At 56.8% G+C, this 27,512-nt stretch overlaps 1 protein-coding gene across 5 annotated transcripts in view; it reads left to right on the forward strand.

Annotated features, from left to right (window-relative positions):
* The window catches only part of KCNN3 (potassium calcium-activated channel subfamily N member 3), a 137,607-nt gene that overhangs the window by 62,139 nt on the left and 47,956 nt on the right, over positions 1–27,512 (forward strand). For 4 of the 5 annotated variants that reach the window (XM_026485294.4, XM_026485295.4, XM_044379093.3 and 1 more), the window contains exon 3: positions 16,265–16,683. In XM_026485294.4, the coding sequence (XP_026341079.1) occupies positions 16,265–16,683 (419 nt within the window). Of the gene's footprint in view, positions 1–16,264; positions 16,684–26,762; positions 26,823–27,512 lie in introns of those variants that run through there. The other variant, XM_057315319.1, reaches the window with a different exon arrangement.

Below are 27,512 nucleotides of genomic sequence, written 5' to 3' on the forward strand. Positions count from 1 at the left end.
CCGGAGCAGAACCACGGCTCTATGTCTGCGGCTTCTGGGACAGGGCCTCCCGCATGTCCTCGGTGGGCAGCGAAGGCCCGCAGGTAGGGAGCGGCGGGCCCCCGGGGCTGGCCTGGTAACCGGGGGTCTTCGGCAGCCCCTGACTGAGTCAGCGAAGTCCCTGTTCCGGTCCTTCGTGCAGGTGTTTTATGCAGGAGTTTTGTCTTCTATTTCTGCCCCCGCCCCTTCGCAGTTTGGGTAGTAGTTCCCACCTCTTGAATAAGTTACAAGACTTAATGTTGATTTGGTGCTTGCTTTCTTTATTATAAGTATTATTAATGATTAATTGAAAATGTAAAGTTCACATTAGCAGCTGTCATGAATGGTGATCCTGTCATGTGGTTTATACCTTTCAAATGGGGTCTGTCAGTTCCCAAGCCTGTGGCTTTGTCTGTTGGCTGCCACCCTCTAGGGCTGCCCCCACGGCCCTCCTCCCCCTCTGCGGTAGGTGCAGGCATGGAAATCCAGGTGTGAGCTTTGCAATGTCATCCTCTCTAGGGAGCAGGCATGGGGCCCCTGGCCGTGGTGCAGGTGCGCGCCTCCCCCAGCCCTGGGCCTCGCTGTGGGTAGACACCCAGGCAGCTGCCGGCTGCCGAAAACCTCCCTCGTTTTGCAACTCCGACTTCCCGTTCACTGGTGTGCGTGTCTGACACCTCACTTGGCACGTGGTTTATCAGCTTTTAAATAGCCCCTTCTTTCTGGATTGAACTGTGTCCATTTGGAACTGGCAGACTGGCTTCTAGGCGCTTGTGCTGAGTGTGTCCTGTGCGGGATGGTTTTGGGTCGGGGGCTCCCTGCTCCTGCAGCAGGGCCAAGGACCGCACCCAGGGAGCTGCCCGTGACCCGGCTGGAGGGGGGGGGTGGTGTACAGAGAAGCCTTTCGTTTTGCCGACACCTTCAGGGACAGAAAAGGTCTCAAAATTCTACCTGGATCACAGGCAAGGAAAGGTTCTTCCATCCAGACAGACTGGAAAGGACTTTCTTTCCCAGATGGATGGGTCTGGATTCTATTTAGAAAATACTTCCCTGTAGGGAATTTCTCTGATGTCCCTCCTTCCCCTCCCCCTGCAAGGTTTGGCATCTTTGTAACCAAAATCCCTGTTGCTGTAGTTAAAGCCTCTTCGGGACCAGTTACACTGGAGTAAAGGATGGATACAACAGAACATGCAAATTTCCTCTCCTTTTAAAGAGAACTATGCCCCATGGATAGTACCGGAATAAAGTCGTAGGTTCATTATTGCTTCTCTGGGATTGTAATTGGGAAGGACGCTTGCAGAAATCCCTGTGAAAATCTTCTGTGCTCTGTGTGGGGAGGTCAGGTCCTACCGGTTTCCTGTGGAACATTCTGGTTCCCATTGTTACCCTGTATTTATAGACCGGGCTCCACTAAGAGCCCACCTTCTTCTGTCGCTGGATGAAAGGCTATTTCATACAATTCCCTGGTGGGGGGGAGGGTCTGGCTGCAGACGCAGCACAGGTTGGGGGGACGAGAAGGGTGGGCCAGCTGACCCTCCACAAAGGGACGCCCGATAGCAACATCGGGGAGTTCCCTTTCCAGACCCCACGGTGGAGACGGGACTTTCGCTCCTCCACCTGCACCCCACTCCCAGTTCTGCACCCCCCGTGGCCCACCTCCGTGGATGGTTACCTCCACCTGCTGCTCTGGCTTGGGTTTTCTTGCAATCACGGCGTTCCCTCTGCTCCCCGCCCCCCGGCCCCGCGGAAGGATGCCTTTACGGACGGGATGTTCTTAGACGGTTGGTAGGCGTCTGAGAGGCTGGCACGGTGCCCGGAGGGATGCGAGCCGAGTCTCGGAGTAGGCGTGGTTCTTCCTGCTGAGTCCCTGCACGCCGCAGGGAGATTCAGAAAGCCTCAGGTATCTTATAACCCCATTCGTTTGGCAACAGGGGAACACAACTGTCACAAAGCCGTGCACTTTCAGCCACGGGAGAGGCATGGCATCGCTCTCAAGTTATGTGCAAGATTCCCGTCGGAGCGCCTGCTCCCTTTGGAGATCTGTCTGAAGCCTGGGCAAGAGCCCTCGTTCTCTCTCACAGCAGCAACCGTACACTCATCCTGTCTGCCTCCACCCCCCTCCCCGTGCTCAGGGCTTCGATTGTTTTTGTCTTTACGCGTGGGGTAGCTGTTTAATGGCTTCTAGAAGTGCCGCCCCCCGCCCCGGTTCAGAGGTCACGGGCAGATGGCTGTGGAGCCCCCCTCGCACGGGCCACAGGAAGGGACAGACATGGCCCTGCCTTGCCTGGACTCTCAGATTAAGCAAGTGGTCCTTTTTTTAAATTGTGGTAAAACACGCGACTTCACGTTTACTGCCTCAACCACTTTAAGTGCCCGCTTCGGGGCACCAAATGGGTTCACACGGTTGTACCACGACCGCGGCCGGCCGCCCCCAGGACCCCTCACTCTGCAAAACCGAACCTCCGTGCCCATCGGACACTGACTGCCGGCCCCTCCTGCCCCAGCCCTGGCGGCCGCCACCTCCTTTCTGTCTCTGCGGGTCTGACGACTCAAAGTCCTCATGGCATCACGTGTTTGTGTTTATTGTGACCGGCGGCTGGGGGGGGGGGGTGTGTGGTATTTCACTTAGTGTAAGGTCCTCGATGTTCGTCCACGTCGTAGCGCCGGGTAGAATCTCCCTCCTTCTCAAGGCTGAGCGACGAGTCTCTACCTCGTCTCGCTCCTCCGTCCATCCATCGGTGGCAGGTACTCGGGCGACGTTTCCACCTCTGGTTTTTGTGAATATAACTGCGGTGAACACAGGGGCGCCAAAACCTCTTCAGGATTTTGCTCTCGGGACGGAGCCCCCCGAACGGGGTGCCTCTGAACTCCCAGGAAGGTCTGCAAATGGTGGCCTGTGAGTGCGTCTTGTGGGGGGCAAGTCCAGAGCCCTCGTCAGGTTTTCGGGGGGCTGGGGTGCCAGAGGGCTTGTCTAGAATGGAGCCACAGCAGCGCCTGCTTCAAACCCCCGAGGCACCGCACACCCGCGGCCCTCCAGCAGCAGGCACAGGCGCAGCGGCCAGTCCTCCTTGTCTGTCCTAGCTGCGCCCCTGGCCGCTTGGGTGACCCTTGGCAGTTCATGGACTTCTCAGAGGCTCAGCCTTCCAGTCTGTAGAATGACGACACCCTCCAGCATGTTCTTAAAACTAAGCTCGCGTAGCACAGGGGAGAAAAGCACGGTGTGATGGGCTGAATAACGGCCCCCCCCAAGGACCCAGGCACAGTCCCTGAAATCGGCGAGTATTACCTGAGGTGGCAAAAGGGGCTTAGCAGGTGTGCTCACATTTGGGATCTTGAGACAGGGAGGTAATGCTGGATTTTCCGGGTGGACCCTAGTGGTGGTCGGAAGTGTCCTTACGAAAGGGAGTCGGAGAGGAAGTGCGAGGTGTGGGAACTCCGAGGGGTTCGGAGACTCGGTGACAGGAGAGGAAGTGCGAGGTGTGGGAACTCCCCGGGAAGCAGGAGGGGCAGGAAAGGGCGCGGAGCGGGGGCCCCAGGAGGGTCAGGCCTGCCCACAGCCTTGGCTTCAGTCCCGGGAGGCTGATTTCAGACTTCCTATCTCTAGAACTGCAGGAGCAGAACTCGCGTCGTTTCAGGTCCTGACTTTTGTGCTGACCTGTTACAGCATCGGTGGCGCAAATACACGTGGACTCTGGAGCCAGACGGCCTGCGCTGGGTCCAGGCTCCACCACTGCCCAGCTGCGTGACCTTGGGTGACCTTGGGCAAGTCACTAACTCATCCTGCCTCAGTCTCCTTGTCCTTAGATTCGATGATCACAGGGCCCACCGCACCGGGTTGTTTTGGGGGTTAAAGGCGCTGGTGTTTGCGGAGCGCTGAGAGCCGTGCCCGCAACCTGGTGCGGACTGTGTCCTGTTCGTCACGTCATTTCCCACCAAGCCCGCGGTGCTGGCTGACGAGAGCCTGGCGCCCAGAGCTGCCTCGGCCTCGGTGGCGGCTCCAGGGTGCCCACGGCACCTGTTGAGGGAGGCCAGCGTGTGTGGCTGTCCTGGTCCACAGGAGCGCGGGTGCCTGACGGCGCCCCGTGCCCCCCACTTCCCAGTCTGCCTTGACGCGCACACTAGAGTCAGGTGGGAAACTGCGTCTCAAAGGCCAGCAGGCTCCTTTTCCTTAGGGATTCTCAGAACCTTCAGTATGCAGACGAGCCCAGGGACTCTCCAGGAGACATTCCCAAACATGCGCCCTGGGCCCCCTTCCCATGGCTAGTGCCCGCAGAAGCCCCGGCCTGAGGCAGCCACAGCAGGAGGGTGGAGGTAGGATGGGCCATCTGAGAAGGAGGGGCAGAGTCCTGTTGGCCCGACCTGGGAACAATCTAGAAAATACAGCTACTTCTGTTGTATATACCCCACCCCCCCACAGACACAGTCAGAAAGGATTATGGGCAGACCCCTATGTTCAGGGCCTGGGGCCAGCCTCAGTGGCAGTACCCAAGCCCCCAGCCCCGAATCCCTACCATCCCCCACTCATGCATTGCCCTGAGGACTCCCAGGCACCCCCCAGCCCCCAGGCCCGAGCCCCGCCTGCCCCCCCCCCCACCCCTTGGCCACCTCTCAGGCTTAGAGCCACATACAGGTCGCTGTGGTCTGCCTACCAGAGCACAGCTGGGGAAGGGGCATGCAGGCCGTGGAGGCAGGCTCAGACGGGGAATTCGGGGTCCTGGATATCCGAAGGTGGCTGGCAAGGTGGGGAGGACACGGCTCTGTAGACCGGAGGAGGCATGGAGCATGGCCCTCTGTGTAGGGAACCTGGAGCAGGAGCCCCAGGGGTCTACGTCCAGGGCGGTGCCAGGAGTGGACGCGGAGCAAATAGTGCCCGCCCTTCTTCCGCCCCTCGACGCCCAGCTGGTCGCCTCCACAACCTCGTCTTTGCTTGTGCCCGCTAATTTCCAAGCCCCCAGCTGGGCAAGAACGTACATCCTCGTCTCCACCGTGCCCCGTGGGGCCTGGCACATGGTGGCCAAGTCCCCCATGAGGCTTCACCACCAGTAGCCACGTGGTGACTGTGGCCCCTGTGCTTGTCCCTGCCCCTCCCTCCTGAACAGGGGGAACGCTGGAGCGAGTTTTATGTCTGCAGTTGGGAGGAAGACCACCTCCTCCTGGAGCCCAGGCCTCTGGCCGCGTGGGCGGGTGGGCACGGTGGCCTTCCCTGCCTGCAGCCTGAGTGCGCCCAGGCGCCGAGCCTCGAAGGAGTTCTTGCGGAATTCCTTTCCACGGGGTGGCTTGGCCAGACGGGCTGTGGGGCGGTGATGACGCTGGCCCGGGGGATGGCCTTTCGAGGGGAGCCCAGCCGGGCTTTGTTCCTGGGCCTCAAAGCTCTCTGTGGAGGACGACAGGGAGGGAAGGGCTCAGGAGACTGATGTCCCTCCGAGAACGACCATGAAACATCCCCACTGGGCTCAGCTGGTAGGTTCCCCGGGGCAGTTCTTCGCAAGAAATGCTTTCTTGGGTTTTCAGGATTATAAGAGCAATATGAGCTTGTTTTCACCCAAATGTGTTCTCGCTGTTACAGGGAAAGAGCCAGTAGCTTCCCTGGTTCTTAGCCCGCATCCTTGTCCTCGGGGCGCCGGCACTCACGGCGGGGACCAGACGCCCAAGGGCTCGCCCCGTCCACGTGCGCAGACGGGCACCCGGAGGTTTGGCTTCTACGTGCTGCTGTTTGCTCTTTTTTTTAAAAAAAAGGACTCACACAGTACCCACTACACTGCGATTTTCACTTTTTACGTAATACTGTAGCACGAATATTTCCGAAGTCAATACCCATCAGTCCCCTTCGTTTTTATTTATTTATTTTTAAAGATTTCATTTATTTATTTGACAGAGAGACAGCCAGCGAGAGAGGGAGCACAAGCAGGGGGAGTGGGAGAGGAAGAAGCAGGCCCATAGCGGAAGAGCCTGATGTGGGGCTCGATCCCATAACGCTGGGATCACGCCCTGAGCCGAAGGCAGACGCTTAACCGCTGTGCCACCCAGGCGCCCCGACCCCTTAGTTTTTAAAACCAGCTGCCGGCGGTTCCGCAGTGTGAGCACCATGACCTACGCGGCTGTTCCTCGGATGCGAGTTCAGGTCGTGTCCTCGCTGGCTTTCTTCTTTCTTTTTTCTTCTTCTTTTTAATTATTAGCAGTTGTTATTAGCAATTCTCTTTAAATACTCTGGTTTCTTTATCTTGCACATATGTTGCAAAAGACGATTTTGCCTCGGGACAGTTACAGAAATGGTGAACAATTAAAATGTTTTCCTTTAGAGTCACAATGACATCGTCCTCAGACCTTAACTGTCCCCTTTTCAGAGAATCTGCCACCATCTGCACATTCACTGGGGCAGCCCGCGTTTGCTGAGCCTGTGAGGGGTGGCCTGTGCGTGTCCTGCCCAGAGGCCATCTGTCCTCCAGGAGCCCCGTGGGAGCGGGGGTGGGAGTTGGGGGGGCAGGCTCAGTGACAAGCAGCTGCAAACCTCTGGTCCCGCGGCTCGGGTCGGGGCCAATGTCTTACTAGATGAGAGTGTGGACTCCAGATTCAAATCCTGTCTCCACCGCTCACTCGCTGTGCAGTCTTGGGGACGTCAGCCCTGTAAACGGGGGGCCGCTGTGAGGACTAAGACGGACCTGGGTCAAGCCAAGCACCCCCCTCCACCGAGCAGGACAGCTCCGCTGAGCGGGGGGCTCGGCGGTCCCCCAGCTGACGGCATGTCAGTCATTTGGGGAACAAACACTGCCCCCCACCACGAGCACCTGGTCCTGACCTGGTTCCTCACTCCCCCGATTGCAGAAAAATCCAGAAGCTTCTTTATTTTTAGCAAACATGCCCCCTGAGCCAGGATGAAGGACCCCCTGCGCAGTAGTAAACAGGCCCCGGGAGGGCACGGCTGTTCCGCACGTGCTCGGCAGGAGGGGTTCCCGTGTCAAAAGCAAATGGAAACTATCAGAAACTCCCTGTGCAGAAAACAGTCTTTCTCAGCCCGATGCAGCGGGTGCTCAGGAATCTTCTCACCCCCTGACCCGCCAGAGGCACCCGCTGACCTGGCCTGCATGGACAAACCCCAGGACGCGGAGCCTGGACGGGACACATGCTCAGGGTTGTCGGCCCCGGCTTGGGAGCCTGGACCTGCTCCTTGTTAACTGTGTGGCTTGAACACGTTACTTAACCTCTCTGCGCCTCGGTTTCCCTATCTGTATAATGGGAATGATGACACCTACCCCAGAGCCCTGTTCAGGGCTAAATGAGGTAATGCCCGAGCACAGGGAGGCTGCAGTACGTGGTGTCTGGTGTAATGGGGGACGGAGATGGCCGGCACCCCACTGCTCCCGCCCCACATCCCCCGAAGTTGGGGTTAGCACTGCAGACCTTTCCTGGCTACTATTTGAAGATTGGCTCTGTGGCGGCATGGGGCACAGGGCTGGGGAGTCCCGGGGAGGGCACCCGACTCTGCCTGCAGAAGGAGAGACTTGATCTGGGTCCTCCGCGGTGAGAGGAGTGCCTTGGGGAGGACGTGGACAGGAGGGAGCCGCTCGTACAGAACTCAGAGGGACACAAGTTCTGGGATCGTGAGTGACTCGGGTTGGCTGGAACGAGATGCCAGGGTGGCAGGGGGGCCACGTGGGGCCATGTGGGGAAGGGCCCCCTTCCAAGTACAGCTGGGAGGTTGGATTGGCCCCAACCGCTCCGGGGAGCCCCCGAAAGCCTCTCGTGGCCGGGAAGGGGCTCCGTCTGGTTTGCGTTCTCCATCACTTGCTCCAGCAGCAACGGAAGATGGAAGATACCAGGCTGTGGCCACTGGAACCCAAGGGTGGGCCCCCTGCTCGTGCTTCAGGTAGAATTGGGCACAAGCTCCCGCCCCACACAAGGCCGTACCTGGTGTCTCCCCAGAGGTCTCTGGGGACCCTTGGGGACTCCGTGTCTCTCTTGGCAGCTCCTCTGGTGACAGACTCCCACTGAATTCTCAGCCCCGTCCTGCATGTGGGGACCCCTGCGGGCACCGGTCACCTCCTGGGCCCTTTCCCCCAGGACCCATGATCGAGGCCTTGTCTGTGCTCGGGAGCAAGGGCCGGGGTGATGTTGCCGGTGGCACGACCGACAACATGGCCTTGAACTCGTGACTCTTCCTGCCTCCAGGCAGTGACAGCGGCTTCTGAGTGGGCTCTGCCCTCCCACCTGGGCCAGGTGCTCCTCAGCCACCACTGACCCTCTCCTCCTGACCCCCCAGCCTGCCACCCCCAGCCTCCAGCTCGCCTGCTCATTTCTGGGGCAGGCCATGTAAGGCCGGTGTAGGTCTGCTCTGAACCACCCCAGCTGTGCCCAAAGGAATCCTCTTCATTAGCAAACATGCTGGGGGGGGGGGTCTCTTCCCACCGGGGGCTCCCCACCAGATCTACGCACCGGAGGGGCTGGGCACGATCGGGAAAGGTGACAGGAGCATGTCTTGTGGAAATGAAAGCGCTTGTCTTAGCTCCACAGAGGGAGAGCGGTGTGGACGGCTGACCGGCACGTGGGGCCCCCAGAGTGCTGCGGACCCAGCCCGCGGTAGCCGTGTATTGATTCTGCGGTCAGTGAAGATTCTTCGCGAGGAAGTGGCCTTGAACCTTCTTTACGAGGAGCAAAGTAGAACTCAGACTGGCTGGTCCCTAACCTAGTGGGTCGGCAGGTGACGGCGAGGGCCTGGGGGGCCTGGTTTGGCCTCCATGGGTTCTACGGGAACACTACGGCTTCCTCGCGGAGACAGCGTGTGCGGGATCACCTGTGTTGGCCCGCAGTCGGGCTTCTGGCACACGGGAACACACGGGAACATTACTGTGGGCTGCATCGCGCCCCCCGCACGTCCCGTGTCAAAGCCCTCACCCACAGTGTAACTGGCTGCCGAGATGGGGTCTTCGGGAGTAATTAAGGCTAAACGAAGGCTCAAGAGCGGCCTAGCCGATAGGACCACTTAGAAGACCAGCAATGTCCTCGAGGCCTCTGCCGCGTGTGGGGGAGGGGCGCTCGCCGGAGCCTGGCCGAGGCTGCTCTGCGCTGGGACTCCCGGCCGCTGGGCGATGACCCAGCCGCTCAGCTGTTTAACCGCCGGTCTGTGGTGCTTCGTAACAGCCGCCCGGGCTGACTAACACAGACACACGTTCAACCCACGGGCCGTCTGTCTTCAGGGAGTGGTGACCAAGTGTCTGTGGCTCTGCTGGGCGTGGGCTGGTGGTCTCCCCGTCCCTGGATGCAGCCCCCCCCCATGGCTTCTGGGCCCCATCTGCTGCCACCCTGGCTTATTTCCCATGCTGGCCTTCTTTCTTTGTTCTCTCAAATGCTCCCAGCCCCACCGTGCCGGGGGCCCTTGCACCTGCTGTCCCTGCCTGTGCTGCGTGTCCTTGCAGGCTCACCTTTCACAGGTGTGCCCCTCAGAGAGCTGCCTGGGCGGTCTGCCTGGGACCACACTCCTGCAGCCAGGCTGCTCTCTCAACACCTCTGCCCCGTCTTAGTCCCCTCCGACCAGGCAGGCACCCTGAAGTTCACCATTTACCTGTTTATTATCAGTTTTTTCTCCACTTGAATGTAAGCTCCCTGAGGAAAGAGGCCTTGTCTACTTGTCCCTGGTCTATCCCTAGAGCTTAGCTTGGAGGCTGTCACATAATAGGGACTCAACCCACATTGAATGAACGATTGAATGAATGAATGAATGAATCAATGAACGAACGAGCGAACTGATCTGGGTCAAGTTTTATGCCCGGGCATCAGCATCTCTTGACCTAGACCCAAAGCCCCTTGATTTCCAGCACCAGGCCTTCCACTTCATTGCAGCCAGAGGCCAGCTGGTCCTGCCAAAGGATTTCCAACAGAAAGGTTGTCAGAAGTGTATGGGGCCGCCACGGAGGGCTAGGCTGGAGGCGCTGGTGAACAGTTGGTCTCCCAATGCTTTTCTCTACCCTTTCGACTGGAACAGCTCAGACTTATCTGTTCCCCATACTGGGCTTCTGTGAAAAGTCTCATTAGAAGAAATGGCTCCACAGCTAAGAGAAAACAGAAAGTCACAAACGGACCCATCCTTCCACGTTCCAGATGAGGGATTGGAGGGCCAGAGAGGGACAGGGACTTGCCCACGCGTGGACAGTTAGTGGCAAAATGCTCATCCCAGTGGTGTCATGGCCAGGGGTCAAAGAATTCTTGTTTTGTGCATGAAACATACTTGCTTTCTCAGTTTCCATCACTGGCTTTCATTCTCCAAGAACTGGGGACAAGAAAGGATTTATGGTCAGCACTTGTCCCTGGCCGTCCCACACAAACCTCAGGCTCAGAAGTCCCGTGGCTCTTGCACACACCAAGGGAGCCCGTGGGTAGACTCTGCTGGGCCGAGAGCCCCCGTGGAACACAGGGCACAGCACTTTCCGACGGGGAGGGTTTCTTGGAAGGACACGGAGCTGGCTAGCGCACCCCCTGCCCGCTGAGAGTCTTGGTGGCGGTGGAATCACATACGTTCCTGGCAGCCCATGTTCTCGCCGGCCTCGTTCAGAGGTACGTTTTGTATACCTTTGCTTTTTCCCCCTTCCTCCCTTTCTTCAGCGGGCTCCATGGCACCTTCACAGACTGGAAATTTTGTTAACCATCACTGCAAACCCAGACATGAATTTCATCCCTGGTAATCAGCTCTTGTCCTTGGGGAAACCTAATTAGGTATTACAGGACTTGTGATCTTGTTTCCATGGGAACCCCCATAGTAATGGTGTACATGCATAATATATGCTCCAGGATTTAAAAGATGTATATTTTATATAATATACATATTAAATATATACGTATGTATAATATAAAATTACTGAATTTTAAGAAAATCTTTTATTTTTTCTTTTGCTTTTTTTTCTGCATATATTTTTTTAAATGATGAAAATCTTCCCTGGAGTTTTTCTCCCACAGAGAGAGAACAGTAGAGAACACAAAAGGCCTTTTCCACTTCCTCTCCTTTAATTTAAAAAAATTCATAGTTGCATGAGAATTAAAGTTTTTCAGGTTAGTCAGAAAATGTCTAAGCAGGATCTCCCCTAACAGCTGAGAACATTTTGATGAAAGATGTTCCTTATATAAAGAACCTGAAAGACCTCAGGCTTTCAAAATAGAACAGTGAAGCTGGCGAATCCAGTGAATCAACTCCAAACTTATTTTGCCTAAAAGGAAAAAAAAAAGGCTGGTTTCCTGTGTGTCTCCGAGGGGAGGGCAGGTGCTCTGCCGCCAGGGTCACTGGGCAGGCTCCAGGATGGGCCCCTGGCCGCCAGTCCCGACCCCGCCGCCCCGTGTGGGCTCGAGATGCCACGTAGGCCCCTGTCCTGAGGGACCAGATGGGCCTTGGGTGGCGGCCCTGTGGGAGCCGATGAACCGCACACTCGCTCTGGGAGCAGCTCAGAGGCAGGTGTGCAGACTGGTCTGACCCAGGCAGGGCCACAGGTGGACGGACCCGTGCACCACAGCTCCTGTGCGAGGGTTTCTGGAGAATTCGCAAGTAAGGGAAATTGGGGCTTTTTTATACCTCTACCTGGCCGTTCAACGAAAGGACGCTCACACTGACCTCCTCACTCATTGCGGGCTAAGCAGTTTACCCCCGATTCTGCCGGCAGGAGTGGCTGCTCCCGCAGGTCCCCCCCCCCCCCCGCCAGTTGTCTTGCCTTTGTTCTTCGGTTCTACTGGCTGACTTCCTCACACGTGAGGGGCACTTAGCCTGCAAAATAACTAAACTGCTTGCAAAACAGCTTTTTCAAGGAATGGAGTTATTCTCAGATCTATGAAATGATGTATCCCCAGGATGGGGTAGGGGTGGGGGAAGCTGGTGTGCCTTGTCATGGTCCCCTCCCCAGATGGTTGCTCGGTTACTTGAGACAGACTGACCCGCCCGGACGGGGGAGCCGTGGCAGTGCCTCTGGACGCTCGAGGGAAATGTGGGGCACTGCGGGCAGACTGGCCAACTCTTCCAACACGTGTGCTCCGTACGTGCGTGAGCTGGGTTTGCCATGTGTTACTTCTGTTGCATAAGAAAGCACCCCCAAATCAACGTCTTGAAGCGACACTCCCTCCCTCATGAGTGTGGGTCGGCAATCTGGCCTGGTCTCCCCTGGGGTCGTGCAGCCGGTACTGGCTGCAGGCGGGGGTGACAGGGAAAACGGGTGTCCAGAGCAGGCCCCACTGCATGGACCCTTCCCGACCCCTACACCCCACTGGCCAAAGAAAGGCACATGGCTGAGTTCAGATTCCAGGGGCTGAGAGATGGACGGCACCTCGCGCTGGGAGCAGAGGCGAAGCGTGGTGTAAAGAAGTGAGCAAGGGGATGGGGGGTCCTTTGAATAAGTGGCCACACACGTGTGTGTGACAGGCCTTCTAGGCCCTGTCTCGCCCAGAAGCTTCCCGGACGCACCCTCGGCCTGCCTCTCACAGTAGAGCTACTGGAGGTTAGAAGCTGATTCCCCCTGGACGTGTGTATTTATGTCCCCACCGTGTCCCCACCTGGTTGGTTCTTTTTATTGAGGAATAACTGACAAGTTAAACTGTGTACATTCCAAGTCTGCATCATGGAATGACCGCCCCAGGCCAGTTCATGAACACAATCGTCCCCCACATCGTTACCTTCTCGGTAGAGAGCACGGAAGATCTACTCCCTCAGCAGATCTCCAGGACTGTGCGTGGTCCCCGACTTATGACGGTTTGACTCACGAGTCTCAGACTTCGCGATGCTGTGAAAGTGCTGGGCACTCAGTAGAAAGCAGCGCTTGAACTGTGGACAGGGGTCTTTTTCTGGGCTGGGAACACGTGAGACGGCCCTCCCTCGTGATGCGTGGGGGCGGCCCCTGGGGTCAGCCGCGGGCACACTGACGGGCCCTCTGCCCGCACACAGGCGTCTGCTTGCCACTTCCGGTGCGGCCTTGAGACACGACGGGAGGCAGCCAGCGCCCGTGAGTCTGCAGACGGCAGGCCAGCCCCCGTGAGTTTGCAGATGGCAGGCCAGCGCCCGTGAGTCTGCAGACGGCAGGCCAGCCCCCGTGAGTTTGCAGACGGCAGGCTAGCGCCCGTGCTCGGGGCTCGGTTAGGGTCGGCCAGGCTAAGCTGCGATGTTTGGTGGGTCGGGAGCCCTTTGTCTGTCAAGGAGCATCTGCAGGCGGTTCTTACCAGCGGTTCTGCTGAACGGAGTTGAGTTGAGTTGACTTGGTTCTCCTTTCTCTCTAATTACAAGCTCTGTGAAGGGACGTGTGGGGTCGTGCTGTCACATTAAGTCTCCTTCCTGAAGCTCTCAGGTGACCCTCACACCTGAAACTCCTCCAGGTTCTCAGAACCACTAGTTGAGTGGAGGAAGGACCAGCTGTGGAGCCAGCTCCGTGCCGGGCGCTCCGAGCAGGAGACGCCCGGGCTCGTGGGCCTGGCACTGGGCCCTGCTCCTTCAGGCTGGCCAGACCCAAATGACTGAGGTCACTCTTGTAGGCTTAGGAGGCAGAAACTCCCAGCAACGGGGACAATGGGGCAGTCCTTCCCCACGTGGGGAAGCCAGCGTTTGAGGGCCACTGTAGGAGGAAGCCCCTGGGTCAGCCCGGGGCCTCTGAGGCTTCTGCTCCGTGACTGCCCAGAGCTGAGCTCAAGAGGGCTCCCTGGCGCCGCTGCCCCCACATCACGTCGGTGTGCTCCCACCACCTCAGACGGGCTGCCCCAGAGCCGGCGCCGCGTGGCTGGGACCACAGCGCAGGGGAGGACAGTCCTTTGCTGGAGTTGCTTCCCCTTCCCCTCACCCCTCTGGCCCAGTGCTGCTTGAGATCCCGGTTCCCGAGAAGCTCCAGAACTTTCTAAGGCTTTATTTATTTATTCCAGATTGGACCACCCCTGGGAACGGAGGGCGCCCTGCCCGTGGTGTAAGGTGGACTGTTAGGTACTTCACTGGCCACAGGCTTAGGAATGCGTCTTTCACAGGAATTCCCATCCTGGTGGTCGACAAGGGGCACTGGCCATCTGTCCTCTTTTTCACTTGACACAGTCATCCAACTACACACCCTTTAGTCGCTAAAGCTCCAGTGCCTGCCCACCGTGCGCCAGCTGCCGTCCCAGGGGCTGGGGAGAGAGGAGACGCACCAGGAGTAGGTCCTGTCGCTGGAGAGCTCACGAGCCTCACGAACACCCAAGAGGTGGGAGCTGCCAAACCAGAGGGTCTTCAGAGGAGACCATCTGACCTGCCCCTCACTCCTCAGAGGAGGAGACTGAGCCCAAGAGAGGGGCGCTCAGCCGTGCCGGCTCCCACAGTAAGCAGCTGTTTCCGTTCACTGAACACCTGCTCCGTGTGCAGAACGGGGCTGGGTACTGGAGGCGCCACAGGGAACAAGGAGGGCACGGCCCCTGTCCCTCGAGAGGCCGGCTGTGTTGGTGGCTCCCGGTCTGGGAGACACTTTAGAGTCAGCTGAGAGCTCGAGGAAACATCCCAATGCCAGTGCCTCACACTCAGAGGCTCCCATCTGCTTGGTCTGGGCGCGCCCAGGTACGGGTGTTTTCAACAAACTCTGCGAGTGGGTCTAGCGTTCCAGGGGAGAGACAGACAAGGAGCAAGGAAGCACGATGGGCGTGCACCGAGACCTGCAGTGAGCAGGGGACACGCGGGGCGCTGAGCGAGAACGTGGCGGGGTGGGGACTGCCCAGGGCGAGAGCAGCGGGGCTGCCCTGTGGCCCAGTGGGCATAAGGGGGTCCTCGTGCGGCACAGCCGTGGAATCTCTGGGGCACATCGGCCACCCTGCAGACCCACAGACCCCTGCCCCGGAGCCCCACCTGGCAGCGAGCAGATCCAGCCCCCAGCCCACCCACGCCCCCCATGGACACACACTGCTTATGCGTGCCCACAGGCCGTTTTTAGAGTAGCTGGTAAAGCACATTTCCTGTGTTATCTGTATTACTGGATCCCAACGCTAATCCCGTGAGACGGGCAGGCTCGTGATGAATAGTTCCGTGACAGAGAGGCAGGAACAGGCTCCGAGAAGTGCATGACCTGCCGAAGGTCACACAGCTAATAACTGGATGTGGAGACTCCGGGTAGCTCGCCCGCCTCTGCTCCTCTGCCACCCCGCCCCCCCTCTGTCCGCACCAGGAAACCGAACCCCGCGGGGGCACGTGAGAGGGGTGTCAGCACCCGCCTTCCTGTCAATCTGGGCAGAGCCGTGATGTGCCCCCTCTCGTAACATGGAGGGCCTACAGTCTCCCTCCCCATCGGGGAGTCAGAGAGGTCTGTGACTCGTCTTGGGTTCCTGCCCACAGTGAACCCGGTTACTATGGTAACCCGATGCAATTCTTTATTATAGGGTGGATGGTTTTCGTTTTGTATTTGAAGAGTCTGGCCAGCAGTCACGTTGCCATGGCTTGGCCCGTTGGTGGCAGTTAGGAGCAGAGGGGACCCACCGAGCAGCCGTTAGGGCCTTTCTGTGTCTGCAGATGGTGGAAAGCTGTGTCTGGAAGCCCCCCTCCCCCCGCCGGCTCAGCTGCACTGGGGAAGGCGGGAGGGGGGTCCTGGCAGGCTGCTGGGCTGAGTACCCTTTCCTGGCTAGGAGTCACACCTTCCTCACGAGAACCGCTGAGCCCCGGCTGGTCCCCCCCGGGGAACAGCTCAGGGCTGTTTTGTCGAGCCTCGACTCCTCAGGGACCTCCTTGGGGCCGAGGCCTGGGCCTGCCCCATATGTGGGCCCCAGCCCGGCCAGGGCTGGCCACACAGCAGGTGCTCACCTTAGTGGTGTGGCCGCAGGGGCCTCCGCTGCAAGGAGGGTGAGGGCTTCCTGGATGCCAGGCGGGCTTCTGACCCCCGTGCACGTGGACCCAGAGCAGCATCACAGGGCCGGCCGCCAGCCGGGGTAGCCTGAGGCACAGAGAGGGTCACTAAGGTACCCCCATCACAGAGCTAGTTGGCTCTGGGGTCGGCATTCTGACCCAGGCAGTGTGGCTCCAGGATCCCCACCGCGGACACTCTGCTGCAGGGGGAGAGGAATGCGGGGAGCCTGGGGGTTCGTCCTGTAGGAACCATGACTGGTTCGCCTCCTCACCCCCTCCAGGGCCCTTTTAACAAGAAGGAGTGGTTCTTCCTCTCTTCTTGGAACAGCTAGTTCGGCGCGCCTCAGGCAGGCAGGGGCCCGGGGAGCAGTTTGGAGAGGCCAGCAGGGCGCCCAGCACACGGCCCCGAGGTGAGCCCCGCCGCTCTAACGGGCTGTCTGCTCCCGCCAGCTCTTCGTGATCGACAACGGCGCGGACGACTGGCGGATCGCCATGACGTACGAGCGGATCCTGCACATCGGCCTGGAGATGCTGGTGTGCGCCATCCACCCCATCCCCGGCGAGTACAAGTTCTTCTGGACGGCGCGCCTGGCCTTCTCGTACACGCCGTCGCGGGCGGAGGCGGACGTGGACATCATCCTGTCCATCCCCATGTTCCTGCGTCTGTACCTGATCGCGCGCGTGATGCTGCTGCACAGCAAGCTGTTCACCGACGCGTCGTCGCGCAGCATCGGCGCGCTCAACAAGATCAACTTCAACACGCGCTTCGTGATGAAGACGCTCATGACCATCTGCCCCGGCACCGTGCTGCTGGTGTTCAGCATCTCGCTGTGGATCATCGCCGCCTGGACCGTCCGCGTCTGCGAGAGGTACGCGCGCTCCGGGGCGGGGGCGGGGCGGGGGCACGTGCGCCCCGAGGTCGGCAGGTGCCCGTGCACCTGGGGGAGGGGCCGGGAGGGGCCGGGCCGCAGGTACGCCAGGGGCCGCGCCTGCCGTCTCCCCTGTAAACCGGTGCCGCGCGTTCTGTGCGTCCTTCGCTGCCCTTCCTCACCGACACTTTGCGACTCTGTGTTACGGCTTCCTCTCGGACGGGAGCGCGCTCACCAGCATATGCAAGGCTTCGGGAAGTCCTCCAGGAAGGAAACTGGTTTAATTTTGTTTAGTCCAGATATTCTCAAAAGTATTCACCCCAAAACCCTTACCGTTGTACACTGTTGATCCCTCGCTACCCGCCGTGTGGTCCACACACCAGCAGCTCGTTAGAATGTGGGACCTTGGGCGTCATCCCAGAGCTACTAAGTAGAATTTGCATGTTAACAAGTTCACCTGGTGATTTGCGTGCACCTAAAATTTTGAGAAGCACGGTGCGGGAGGAACATACTTTGGGAAACACCATTTCAGGAGCTGCTGCTGGGCAAGAAGTTCACCTGCAAGATGACCTCATAGAGACCCACCTGTAACGCAGAGTGCCAGCCCCTTGGAACTGCTGTCCTTGAGGCTCAGGGGCTGGACAAGGCCACCTCCCTCCACTGCCACCCTCACGCTGGCCTTGCTAACACCTGTCCCTTTCAAGTTAGCCCTGCGTATTCATTTTAATCTGATTTCCCATGTGGAGTCTGAGCACATCTGTTAGAAACCTGGATTCTCTCCCTAAGTGGCTGTGAGGCGTTGGGCAAGTCACTTCACCTCTCTGGGCCTCAGTGTCCTTGTTTTAGAATGAGGATCTCCTGAGAAGGAACAAAGAGAAGTTCACTTGAGAGGAGTTATTTTTATCATGTGGGGAGGCCCGGGCAAGCACCCTGGGTAGTTTACACGGATCTGGCAGTCCCGCTCAGTTTGCCGATAGCTGCATCGCTGATCTTCCAGGCACCAGTGTCCCAGCAGAGACAAAGCAAGAGACAGAAGTGTGGAGGAGAGTTAGCTAAAAACATCTCACGTCGGTACGTTGAGCCAGATTTCCCACCTATTTGGAGATGTTCTATTTGCAGGTATTTGGCCAACACACACACAGACAGACCGAGAGGGTGTCCTTCTGCAGCCACAAGGGCTCCTTAGCATGACGGGGTCAGTCCCCGTGAGCCTGTGCAGGGTTGGGAGACATTTCTTGTGTGCAAAGCCCCGGGGACATGTGATGCCCACCCCCTCAGAACCCCACCCTGTGAGCTGGGACACAGCATCTGCTCCGGGGGGCAGGGGCGGGAGAGCAGACGCTCTCTGCAGCGGGGAAAGCTGGTGCTTAGATTCCAGCCCTACATCCCTCGACACACTCCGGGCTGAGCAACATCGTGCTGGCCACTGTACTTCCCTGGACATCGGTTCTGTCACCTGCAAGCTGGGGTCGTAATCCCTCCTTTCCAGGGTTTGTTGTTGCAATGAAACGAGGTAGTGTGTGGGCCTGCCCCCTGCAGCACAGTGGTCATGGAAATCAACCGTCCTAATGGACGGCTGCTGGTAACTCTTGGGAATTCCGCGGCTGCTTCATATAAAGGGAACCAGCCAGTTCCTACCGCAGGTAGGCCCCTGCCTTCCTGTTCTCCTTTCTAATTGGTTGGAGCCGAGTCTTCCAACAACTGTAATTGAATTTGCAAAGCCCTTTCCGGTGTTTGAAACCTTCCCCGTCCTCACACCAACCCCGCTTGGCATGTGTGCTCACGCCATTGTTCAGACGAGCACATGCGCCAAACGCGGAACGAAGTGTAGGCAAGTGAGTTTCATTGTTTATTGAACCTGCCACAAGTCGGTGACTATTTTTTACCCCAAAATAAGCATGCTTCCAAGTGTACAGTTTGCAAAGTACTCAGTTGCCTTCTCTTTGGCATTGAAGGGCCCGCCAAGGCTTCTGAGCTGAGGCTGGGTCCGCTGGCTCCCCGCAGCCTGCCAGGGCTCTGCCCGAAGTCCCAGCAAAGGCACAGAGAAACAATGAGCCAATCCAAGCCCTCGCGCCGGTCCCCCTTCTCCTGTGACCAAATGGCTTCTGCTCAGATGGAACCCGAGGCACATCACAGCTTTGGTGGGTGTCGTTGTCTCACCTGTGTTCCCGGCTCTCCCTCCAGTCCTGTGTGACATGCCTTCTGTGGGTCCCCTCTGTTGCCTTCCATAGGCCCGTATGGAGGTGCTGCAACCGTGCCCGCATTAGAGCTGAGGAAACGGGCAGCGAGCAGCAGCCTGAGGTCGCAGGACTCGGAGCTGTGGCCTGGAATTTCCTGGGGACTCCGCGGCCCGGGAGTCTCAAGGCCGCTCGGCTGGTGCTTAGATCCCAGGCCCCTGCTGTCTGTGCTTGTGACCTTTATCACTGTCTTCGGGGCTGACTTGGTAAATTCCCAGGCAGCCGAGCACCACCCTCATGCCCGCTCCTGACCATGGGCCTTCCCGCCCCTGGGGCTGTCAGCGGCCAAGCCCCTCCCCTGAGCTGCTGCAGGGCTCAGCCTCTGCCAGGTCAAGGGCACCGGGAGCATCCATGACTGGTCCGTGTAGAAGTGTCAAGGCCCAGCCCCCTCACCTCCTGCAGGCGGGCTCCCGCGGGGCCTTCCCTGCTCCAAGGCCCCCTGAAGGGTCGCCCGAGGCCCCCTCTGACAGCTTGGCTTCATCTTTCCCTCTGCCCTACCTGCCGCTCGCCCCCAGGGGCTGATGCTGAGAGCAGCCCCAATAAAGCTCCGGCAGGAGACTCTTTCTCAGGAGTCTGGCCTACGGAACTGTGAAAACACGTATAAATAAGCATGTTTTCTCCGCTGAAGCGCTTGTCTTACAGTGACCGAGCAGTTTCTTTCAGAACCCAGCGTAGACAATCGCTGTCCTTTCCCAGCGCCCAGTGCTAGAGAAGGGGGCAGAGCTCTTGACACAGGAGCCATCCAAACACAGACCAGACAGAAACTGGACGCGGGGCTGCTCTGGGGGGATAGCAGCAGCCGGCCAGGCAGGAGGGTGATGTGGGCACGGTGGCCGTGCTGTGGCCCAGCTGACCGGAGGGTGACGCTGGCACCTCAGACGGCAGAGAGGGTGCGTGACTTGCCCAAGGTCACATAGCAGCCTGGCAGGTTCTAGAAAGACTCCTGCCTGCTGATGCCCAGGGCGGACCTTGTTCACATTCCAGGCGCCTTTCATCAGCCTGGTCTTATCTCTGGTTGTATACACACACTTCTGAAGTTGCTATGGAAATCCCTCCTCAGCAAGACGCATTTGAAAAGACATTTCTCATCTCTTAGGTTGGCTTTTATGTGACAGGAAAGGTTTTTCACGTTTCCTCCTTCTGAGGAAGAGAGGGAGTTGGCAATCACGCAGCACCGTCCGCTCTGGGGAGGGCAGCTCCTGGTTGCCTGGAGGGCAGTGACAACACAGGCTTGTTTTCCTTGGACCCCAGAGCGGCCTTCCATCAGCGGCTGCCGGCCTGACAGTTGTGGCCCTCCGCGTTCTCTGGGATTCTCCTGGCCGCGTGCCCGCCTCCCACAGGCCTCCCAGAGCCCATCCGGGGAAGCTCCTCATTAAACACTCTCACATGCGCGCAGCCTGGCGGGTGGAGAGCCCCGTCTTGGGGCTGCAGGCTGGAGAAGTGGGCTTTCCTGGCCCGCCCTCAGCAGAGGCCTGCCAGCTCACGGGCGAATGTTTATCTCCCTGCGGGTGGCAAAGAGGCCTCGCAGAGCACAGATAAAGCAGACTGTCTTGTGATCCCAAGCCAGGTTTTGTAAACCGCCTCCAGACTCTTTAACGGAATCCCTTTGGACTTTCCCTCCTGGGGCTCCAAGCTCTGCACACGGCCAGCCTGTCAACAGGTCTTCAGTGGTGATGGCGTGAATTTTCATCTGTTTCTATATGTTCGTATTCTCATGAGCAACTGGATTCTGGAGGCCCTGCCCCTGGAACTGAAGGAAAACAGCTACTGGCCCCTTCTTTCTCTCGTTCAGAGCCACCCTTCCCATCGCAGGAGGAAACAGAGGCTTCCTTCCCCCACCCTCGTTGCCCGTGTCTCGGACAGCTGCCCAGCTCTGGTCTGCGCAAGCCAGAAGCCAGGAAGGGAGAACAGCCCCCCACCCCTGCATCTCCTTCCCACGAAGTCCTACCGCCTCTAGCAGGGGACCTCAGCTCCAAGAATGGGTAGGGACACGGTCTACAGCGGGACCAATGGTGTGGGGTTGACACAGCCCCCAGGCCGAGGCCTCGTGGGCTGGGCAGAGCTGAGAGCAGGGCCCCTTCAGCTGGAGGCACAGCGGCTACTGTGCAGCACGGGCACCGAGCCCCAGGGGGGTCAGAGCTTCTATTCATAGTGATTGTTATTTCAAAACTTAGGATTTAAAACCAAAAAAAAAAAAAATGTATGTATTTATTTATTTGAGAGAGAGAGAGCATGGGGGGGGTAGGGCAGAGGGAGAGGGAGACGAGCAGATTCCCCACTGAGTCTGGAGGCCCAGGAGGGGCTCCATCTCACAGCCCTGAGGTCATGACCTGAGCTGAAATCAGGAGTCAGATGCTCAACCAGCTGAGCCCCCCCCAGGAGCCCCTGCAAAGCTGAAGCTTTAAGTATTCAGTAAGTGCGTAGAAAGTAATACATGCGTGCAACTAGGAATAAATATACATGTGGCAGCGGAGGGCACACACTGAGAATCTTTGTACTGATAGGAGTGCGTTGTTTTAAAAGCTTGCAGACCACTGCTTTGGGGTATCAGAGGACCCGTTAGTGAGGACGGGGAAGTACCCGCCACATTGAATGAAGCCTGCCCTCTAGCTGAAGGAAGGAGAAGTCAGTGGCCCTGGGGGCGGGTGGGGAGCCCAAGGGGTCTGGGCAGATCCCTCTAAGGGCACAGTGAGTTCCTGGCAGAGTGTGGGGGGAGGGGGATCCTCCCCAAGGCCCTGGAACCGGATTTGCTAATTAAGAAAGAGGAGAGTAATTGTAGAGGCAGGAGAATGCTTCAGAGAGAGAGAGAGAGAGAGAGAGAGAGAGAGGCGGGGAGGGAAGAGCGTCGCTAGGAGGCCGTGATTTCTGCGCCAGGGACGAGGGAGCAGACATGAAAGGGAACTGTGTTTGGTTCACATAAGCACAGGGTTCCAGAAAACTAAAACTGTCTTAGCACAAAGAAGATTCACATCGGAGGCACTGAATTTTTTAAAATGTGGAATGTGGAGGACGCACTTAAAAGTTCTTTCAGAATGTGGAACAGAACACAGATGAGAGGTGCACGATAGGTCAGAACCAGAGGCCCTACAGTCAGGGCTGAACCCGAGAACTAGAGTTATTTTGGAGGAAGAAACCAGGATAATCTGGATAACAGCATAATCAAAGACATACATCAAGAAAACTTTTCTAGAACTGGTGGCCTGGGGGTGGTGGGAGGTTAAGATTAGGCAGATGGAAACAGCTGTTCTCAGTCACAACAGGGACGCAAAGTCATACCTAGACATATCCTAATAAACTGTTTTTCTGGAAAATTTACTGACTCTAAAGGTTAAGCAATCATAGGACACAGGGGCAGCATGGAACAGACCTTCCTCAGGAACCCTAAATTGCAGACAGTAGCGTCAATCCTGTCGGGGAAACAAGAACAAAAGTCATCCTTGGAGTTTTGTGGGCTCAGAAGGGAAACAAGCTGCACGTTTGGGCGAATGAATCACAATTAAGGTCTTAGTGCAATGGTGTGAAAGAAAGACAGGTGGACAGCACTGAAGCCAGGGAAACATGAAATCCAGATACATTTGACCATGACTGCAAAACCAAATTCTAACGTCAAACAAAAAGTAGGTTCTGGAAAGAGTAGATGTGTGATAAAAGATTCCATAACAATTAGAGTGTTGCGAACCTCCAGATTAAAAAATTGAGAGAAGTCTAAGAAGGATTAGATTTCTCTTGTGCTAAATTCATCATCTTAGGTAGAAGAGAACGTTAAAAACCCTATCATTCAGTTTTAATAATTGGAGAAATAGAGTTTAAATCATTTTTCAAACCTAAAGGTAATCGCAGGTAGAAGTTTTGAGGTGTGACGATAGGATAGCAGTAGCATCAGCCGAGTATTGTTTTACTTAACCTGCACCCCAGCTCCGTGAGGCGTGGGGGCCACTGTGATCTCCGCTCCCCGTGGGAGGAAACTGAGGCAGGGAGAGGTCAAAGCAGCACACCGGGTCCCAGAGCTGGGGAGTGGCAGACGTGAGACCCCAGAACCCTGCCGAGAGCCCCACTTTCCCTACCTTGAGAACGTTCGCTCCCCACATCCCTGCGGGAGACACACACACACACACACACAACGGCAGGGACAGAAAGACAAAGAAGTAGGAAGAATTGAGAAACACAGAAAGCATGAAGGAAGATGAGAAAAAACAAACTCACAGTTTATAACAGTCAACATAATTGAGTTTCCCTCCCCTGTTAGAAGGCAGTGTCTCTTAGGATGGGTTTAAAAGCAAAATTTGATTTCATGCTGTTTACAGAAGAGGTTCCTAAAGCGGAAAGACCTAGAAAAATAAATGAACAGCAGAGATTTATTAGGGAAGTACAAACCAAAGGGCAACTGAATAGAAGTCCTCATTTTAAACCAACTTGAATTCAAAGCAAACAGCATTAAATGGTCTAGAAGGACCATTTAATATGGATAAAAGTACCGTACACAGCAAACTGTGAACTTTTATGCAAAAATAAACAAGGAGCTAGAGACCTGAATTAATAACTGTTTTAATAATTGATAAATATTGAACTTTGTAGCCCATAAACAAATAATACATCTTCTTTTTAAGCATTCATGGAACATTACAAAAAATCGATCAACTTCTTGGCCACATGTTTCAAAATATCAGAAAAAATCTTCAGACATATTTTCTAACCACAAGACCATAAAAATTCAATTAAAAGGAAACTTTAGGGGAACTTTTAAAGTAATCTCCTTAGCTACAACTTGGCCAAAAAAGAATTATTCAAAACCACCATTAAACAACGATGACACTGTGTACCCAAACTCGGTGTGACCAAAGTTTTATGCACAGGAAAAATATCCTGAAAGTTTCTTATTTTAAAAAAATGAAGCATGAAAATAAATAGAATAAGCTGAAATTCACTAGGAGAAGAAAACCTCAGGAGAACAGATTATAAGACAGGAGTTAATAAAGTGAAAAAAAGAATTCACACATCCCAAATGATATCAGCTTCTAATAAATTTAATCAAGAAAAAGCTAGAAGACACAAAATTAGGAATTTTAAGGGGGAGTAAGTACTGATTCTGAGGCTGTTTTAATAAATAAATGAGAGTAGCTTCACTTGTTTTGAAAGAGAAGACCATTGGGGGGGGGGGACTTTGCTGGATATTAAAATGTATTATAAAACGAAAGTAATTAAGTCCCTGCGGCATTACTGAAAAAGCAGTAATGAGAGATCAATGAAACCTAATGGGAAGCCCCAAATAAGCCCTAGTATGTAAGAACCCAGTGATGAGAGGGAAAACCAATTAGGAAGCCACAGGTTCTCCAGTAAATGTTAATGGGGAGATTGGAGATTAGATACCTGGACGAAAAATCAAATCAAAGCCCGCCTCTCACCAGCTACCGAGAAAACTGCAGCCACGAGCAAAGCTGTAGAGAACAAAGTGAACATTTCGTCAATCCTGCGATGGAAAGAACGTAAAATCTCAGAAGACACATGAAGGAGAAGACTTTTATATCTGCTGACATCATACGTACAATTTTATTTTATTTTATTTTTAAAGATTTTATTTATTTATTAGAGAGAGATAGAGACAGCCAGCGAGAGAGGGAGCACAAGCAGGGGGAGTGGGAGAGGAAGAAGCAGGCTCATAGCGGAAGAGCCTGATGTGGGGCTCGATCCCAGAACGCCACGCTTAACCGCTGTGCCACCCAGGCGCCCCGACATACGTACGATTTTAGATTCCTGTCCTCCAAAAAATACACACTTCTTTTAAAAGCGAATGTTACACTAGAGAAAATATTTGCAGCAAACATGATGAAAAGTAAATATCCCTGTTATGCAAAGCAGTCTCAAAAGCCAATCAGAAAAATTCAACTCAGTTAAAAAAAAAAAAAAAGGCTAAACAACATCGGAGAACCGCGTTGGAAGAAACACAGACGTCCAGCTTCCCCAGTTACAGACCACGGATGAAGGCTACGTGGAGAGTGACAGCTTCCCCGGAATTGACACAGACGTGAATGAGGGTGATGCATGCCAGAGAAAGCTGTTCTTGCTGGCGGGGGGGGGGGGGGGGTGTCGCTTCTCCCGCAGGAGGGCTCGAGGAGAAGCATCCTGGGGAAGACGTCCGACAGCAGGTCTTGGGGGCCTTCACGACTTTGCAGTTTCAACCGGTAATTCCTTCCAGGACGCTGTTCGAACGGGATGATCGATTGGTGTCAACATTTTTCAGCATGCGCCCCCCCCCAATAGTGGAGAATCAGAAACCACAGAAATGGCTGGGATTTGGGCGGTTAATCGCATTATAGCACGTCCGCACCATGCGCACTTAGGCGACAAGGTAAAAACCAGCCTCCTGAAGCCCGCAGGCAGGAAAATAGTCATGGTATAGTGTTTGAAAAAGGAGGACAAAAATAGTATTCTATAGGGTGTTGCCAGTTTAAAATCGATACCAGACGCATAGAAAATGCTTGGAAACGCATAAATATTGCGTTTTCTCTGCGGGATGTGACGGGCGATTTCCCCCATTACGTTCTATTGTATTTTCTGCAATGAAAACGCATGACTTTATGTGCTCGTGTTTATTTTTTTAATGGAAAAAGGTAGCAGTTGCTTTTTTCTCCCTCCACAAAACCCCTCTTCATCTTGCACAGGAACTCGTGTTTTAGGTCAACAGAGCTTGGAAAGTGAGCTTGCATGGCTCGGGTTTACATACGATTTTTCTCAGAAGAGAGTCAAGTTCCTTCCCAAGGCCCCCTTCCCGCCTGGCAGCCAGCGGCCTTGGTGGGCAGGGCGGCGTCCGTGAACCGGGGCAAGTCCTCCTTCCCGGGCGGGTGTGGCGCTTACAGCCCCTCTGTAGCCGCGGGACGTTCCTGGGAGGACCTAGAGCTGGCGTCCGGGCAGGTGGAGTCTGCAGGTGAGCTGTGACCAGACGCAGGACCCAGGGGGTCTTCAGCATCGGCTGGGGGCTGGCCGGACTCAGGGGCCCGCCAATGTGGACAGGTGGTATCCGTGGGAAAGAGCTGCTGCTGGGAGCGCGGACAGGTGGGGCTGGCGGGCGGGGTCTGCACAGGGTGGGCAGAGAGGGCAGGTGGGGGCCGGCGGGCGGGGTCTGCACGGGGCGGGGCGGGGAGGGCGGGCAGGTGGGGGCCGGCGGGCGGGGTCTGCACGGGGTGGGGCGGGCAGCGCGGACAGGTGGGGCCGGAGGGCGGGGTCTGCACGGGGCGGGGCGGGCAGCGCGGACAGGTGGGGGCCGGAGGGTGGGGTCTGCACCGGGCGTGGTGGGCAGAGGGCAGGTGGGGGCGGGCGGGCGGAGTCTGCACGGGGCGGGGCGGGGAGGCAGGGCAGGTGGGGGCCGGCGGGCGGGGTCTGCACGGGGCGGGGCGGGGAGCGCGGACAGGTGGGGCCGGAGGGTGGGGTATGCACCCGGCGCGGTGGGCAGAGGGCAGGTGGGGGCGGGCGGGCGGAGTCTGCACGGGGCGGGGCGGGGCGGGGAGGCCGGGCAGGTGGGGCCGGGGGGCGGGGTCTGCACGGGGCGGGGCGGGCAGCGCGGACAGGTGGGGGCGGGCGGGCGGAGTCTGCACGGGGCGGGGCAGGGAGGCCGGGCAGGTGGGGCCGGGGGGCGGGGTCTGCACGGGGCGGGGCCTCCGTGCGCTGTGGGATTCAGGATAGACAGAGAGGTGACGCCGTGCCGGCGGACAGTCCCCAGTGACTCGGGGCGGGGCCTCTGCTCCAGGGCTGTTTCCCGTTCCGGACCTAGCAGCCCACCTTCCGCAGTCAGGTGCTCGTCGCGCACTTTCTCCAACTTGACTCCCGTGCCGCGCGCTCCTCGTTCTCGGTGACTCCGCTTCCACGTTGGCGGGGATTTTGCGCTCTTCGACACTGAAGCATGAAACGGTTCGTTTGTGACCAGTGTATTTGTGCTTTTATACTAAATAATGATAAGTTATTTATATACTAACGGATGACACCTCTTAGGAGAGTGGAAATTTGGGGACATGAGAAATGTCGGTAAGGTCAGCATTCCGAAGCACGGAGTTTGGGACATGGGTGCGAACTGAACTCCCATCTTTCCAGTCAAGTCAGTCCCTAAATTACTCCAGCCTGGGTTGCGCTAAACCCTGGGTTTCCCTAACCTCTCTCTGCTGGGAAGGGTTAGGGTCTGTTTGGGGCAGGACTTTGCCTTAGGAAGACCAGACCAAGCACTAGCCTTCTTCTCCAGCTGGGAAGGACTCCTCCACCGGGATCGGAGAGACGAAGCCCTACAGAAATGGGTTAGGATGACCGTCTTCCCCGTTCTGCCAGGGGAAGCACACGGCTGTGCCCTGCCGAGGGAAGCCGTGGGGCTCTTACAGGGATGCCTAAGGGCCTTGGGCTTCATTCTGACCCCTGGGGCCCTGGGGGAGGCAACAGGACCACAAGTCCTCCGAGTGAGCGAAGGTGAGGGGAGGGAGGGGTTCCTGGAGGCCACGTCAGCCACTGCTACGTGTGGGCTGGCATTAGTCAAGACAGGAAAACCACATTCTGTCAGCTTTTCCACTCTGGGTTGTTTTGTTTGTCCTTGGTGACCCCATTGTGCCCTGCACC

This window comes from Ursus arctos, unplaced genomic scaffold (assembly GCF_023065955.2).
Source record: "Ursus arctos isolate Adak ecotype North America unplaced genomic scaffold, UrsArc2.0 scaffold_2, whole genome shotgun sequence".
Classification (NCBI taxonomy): Eukaryota; Metazoa; Chordata; class Mammalia; order Carnivora; family Ursidae; genus Ursus; species Ursus arctos.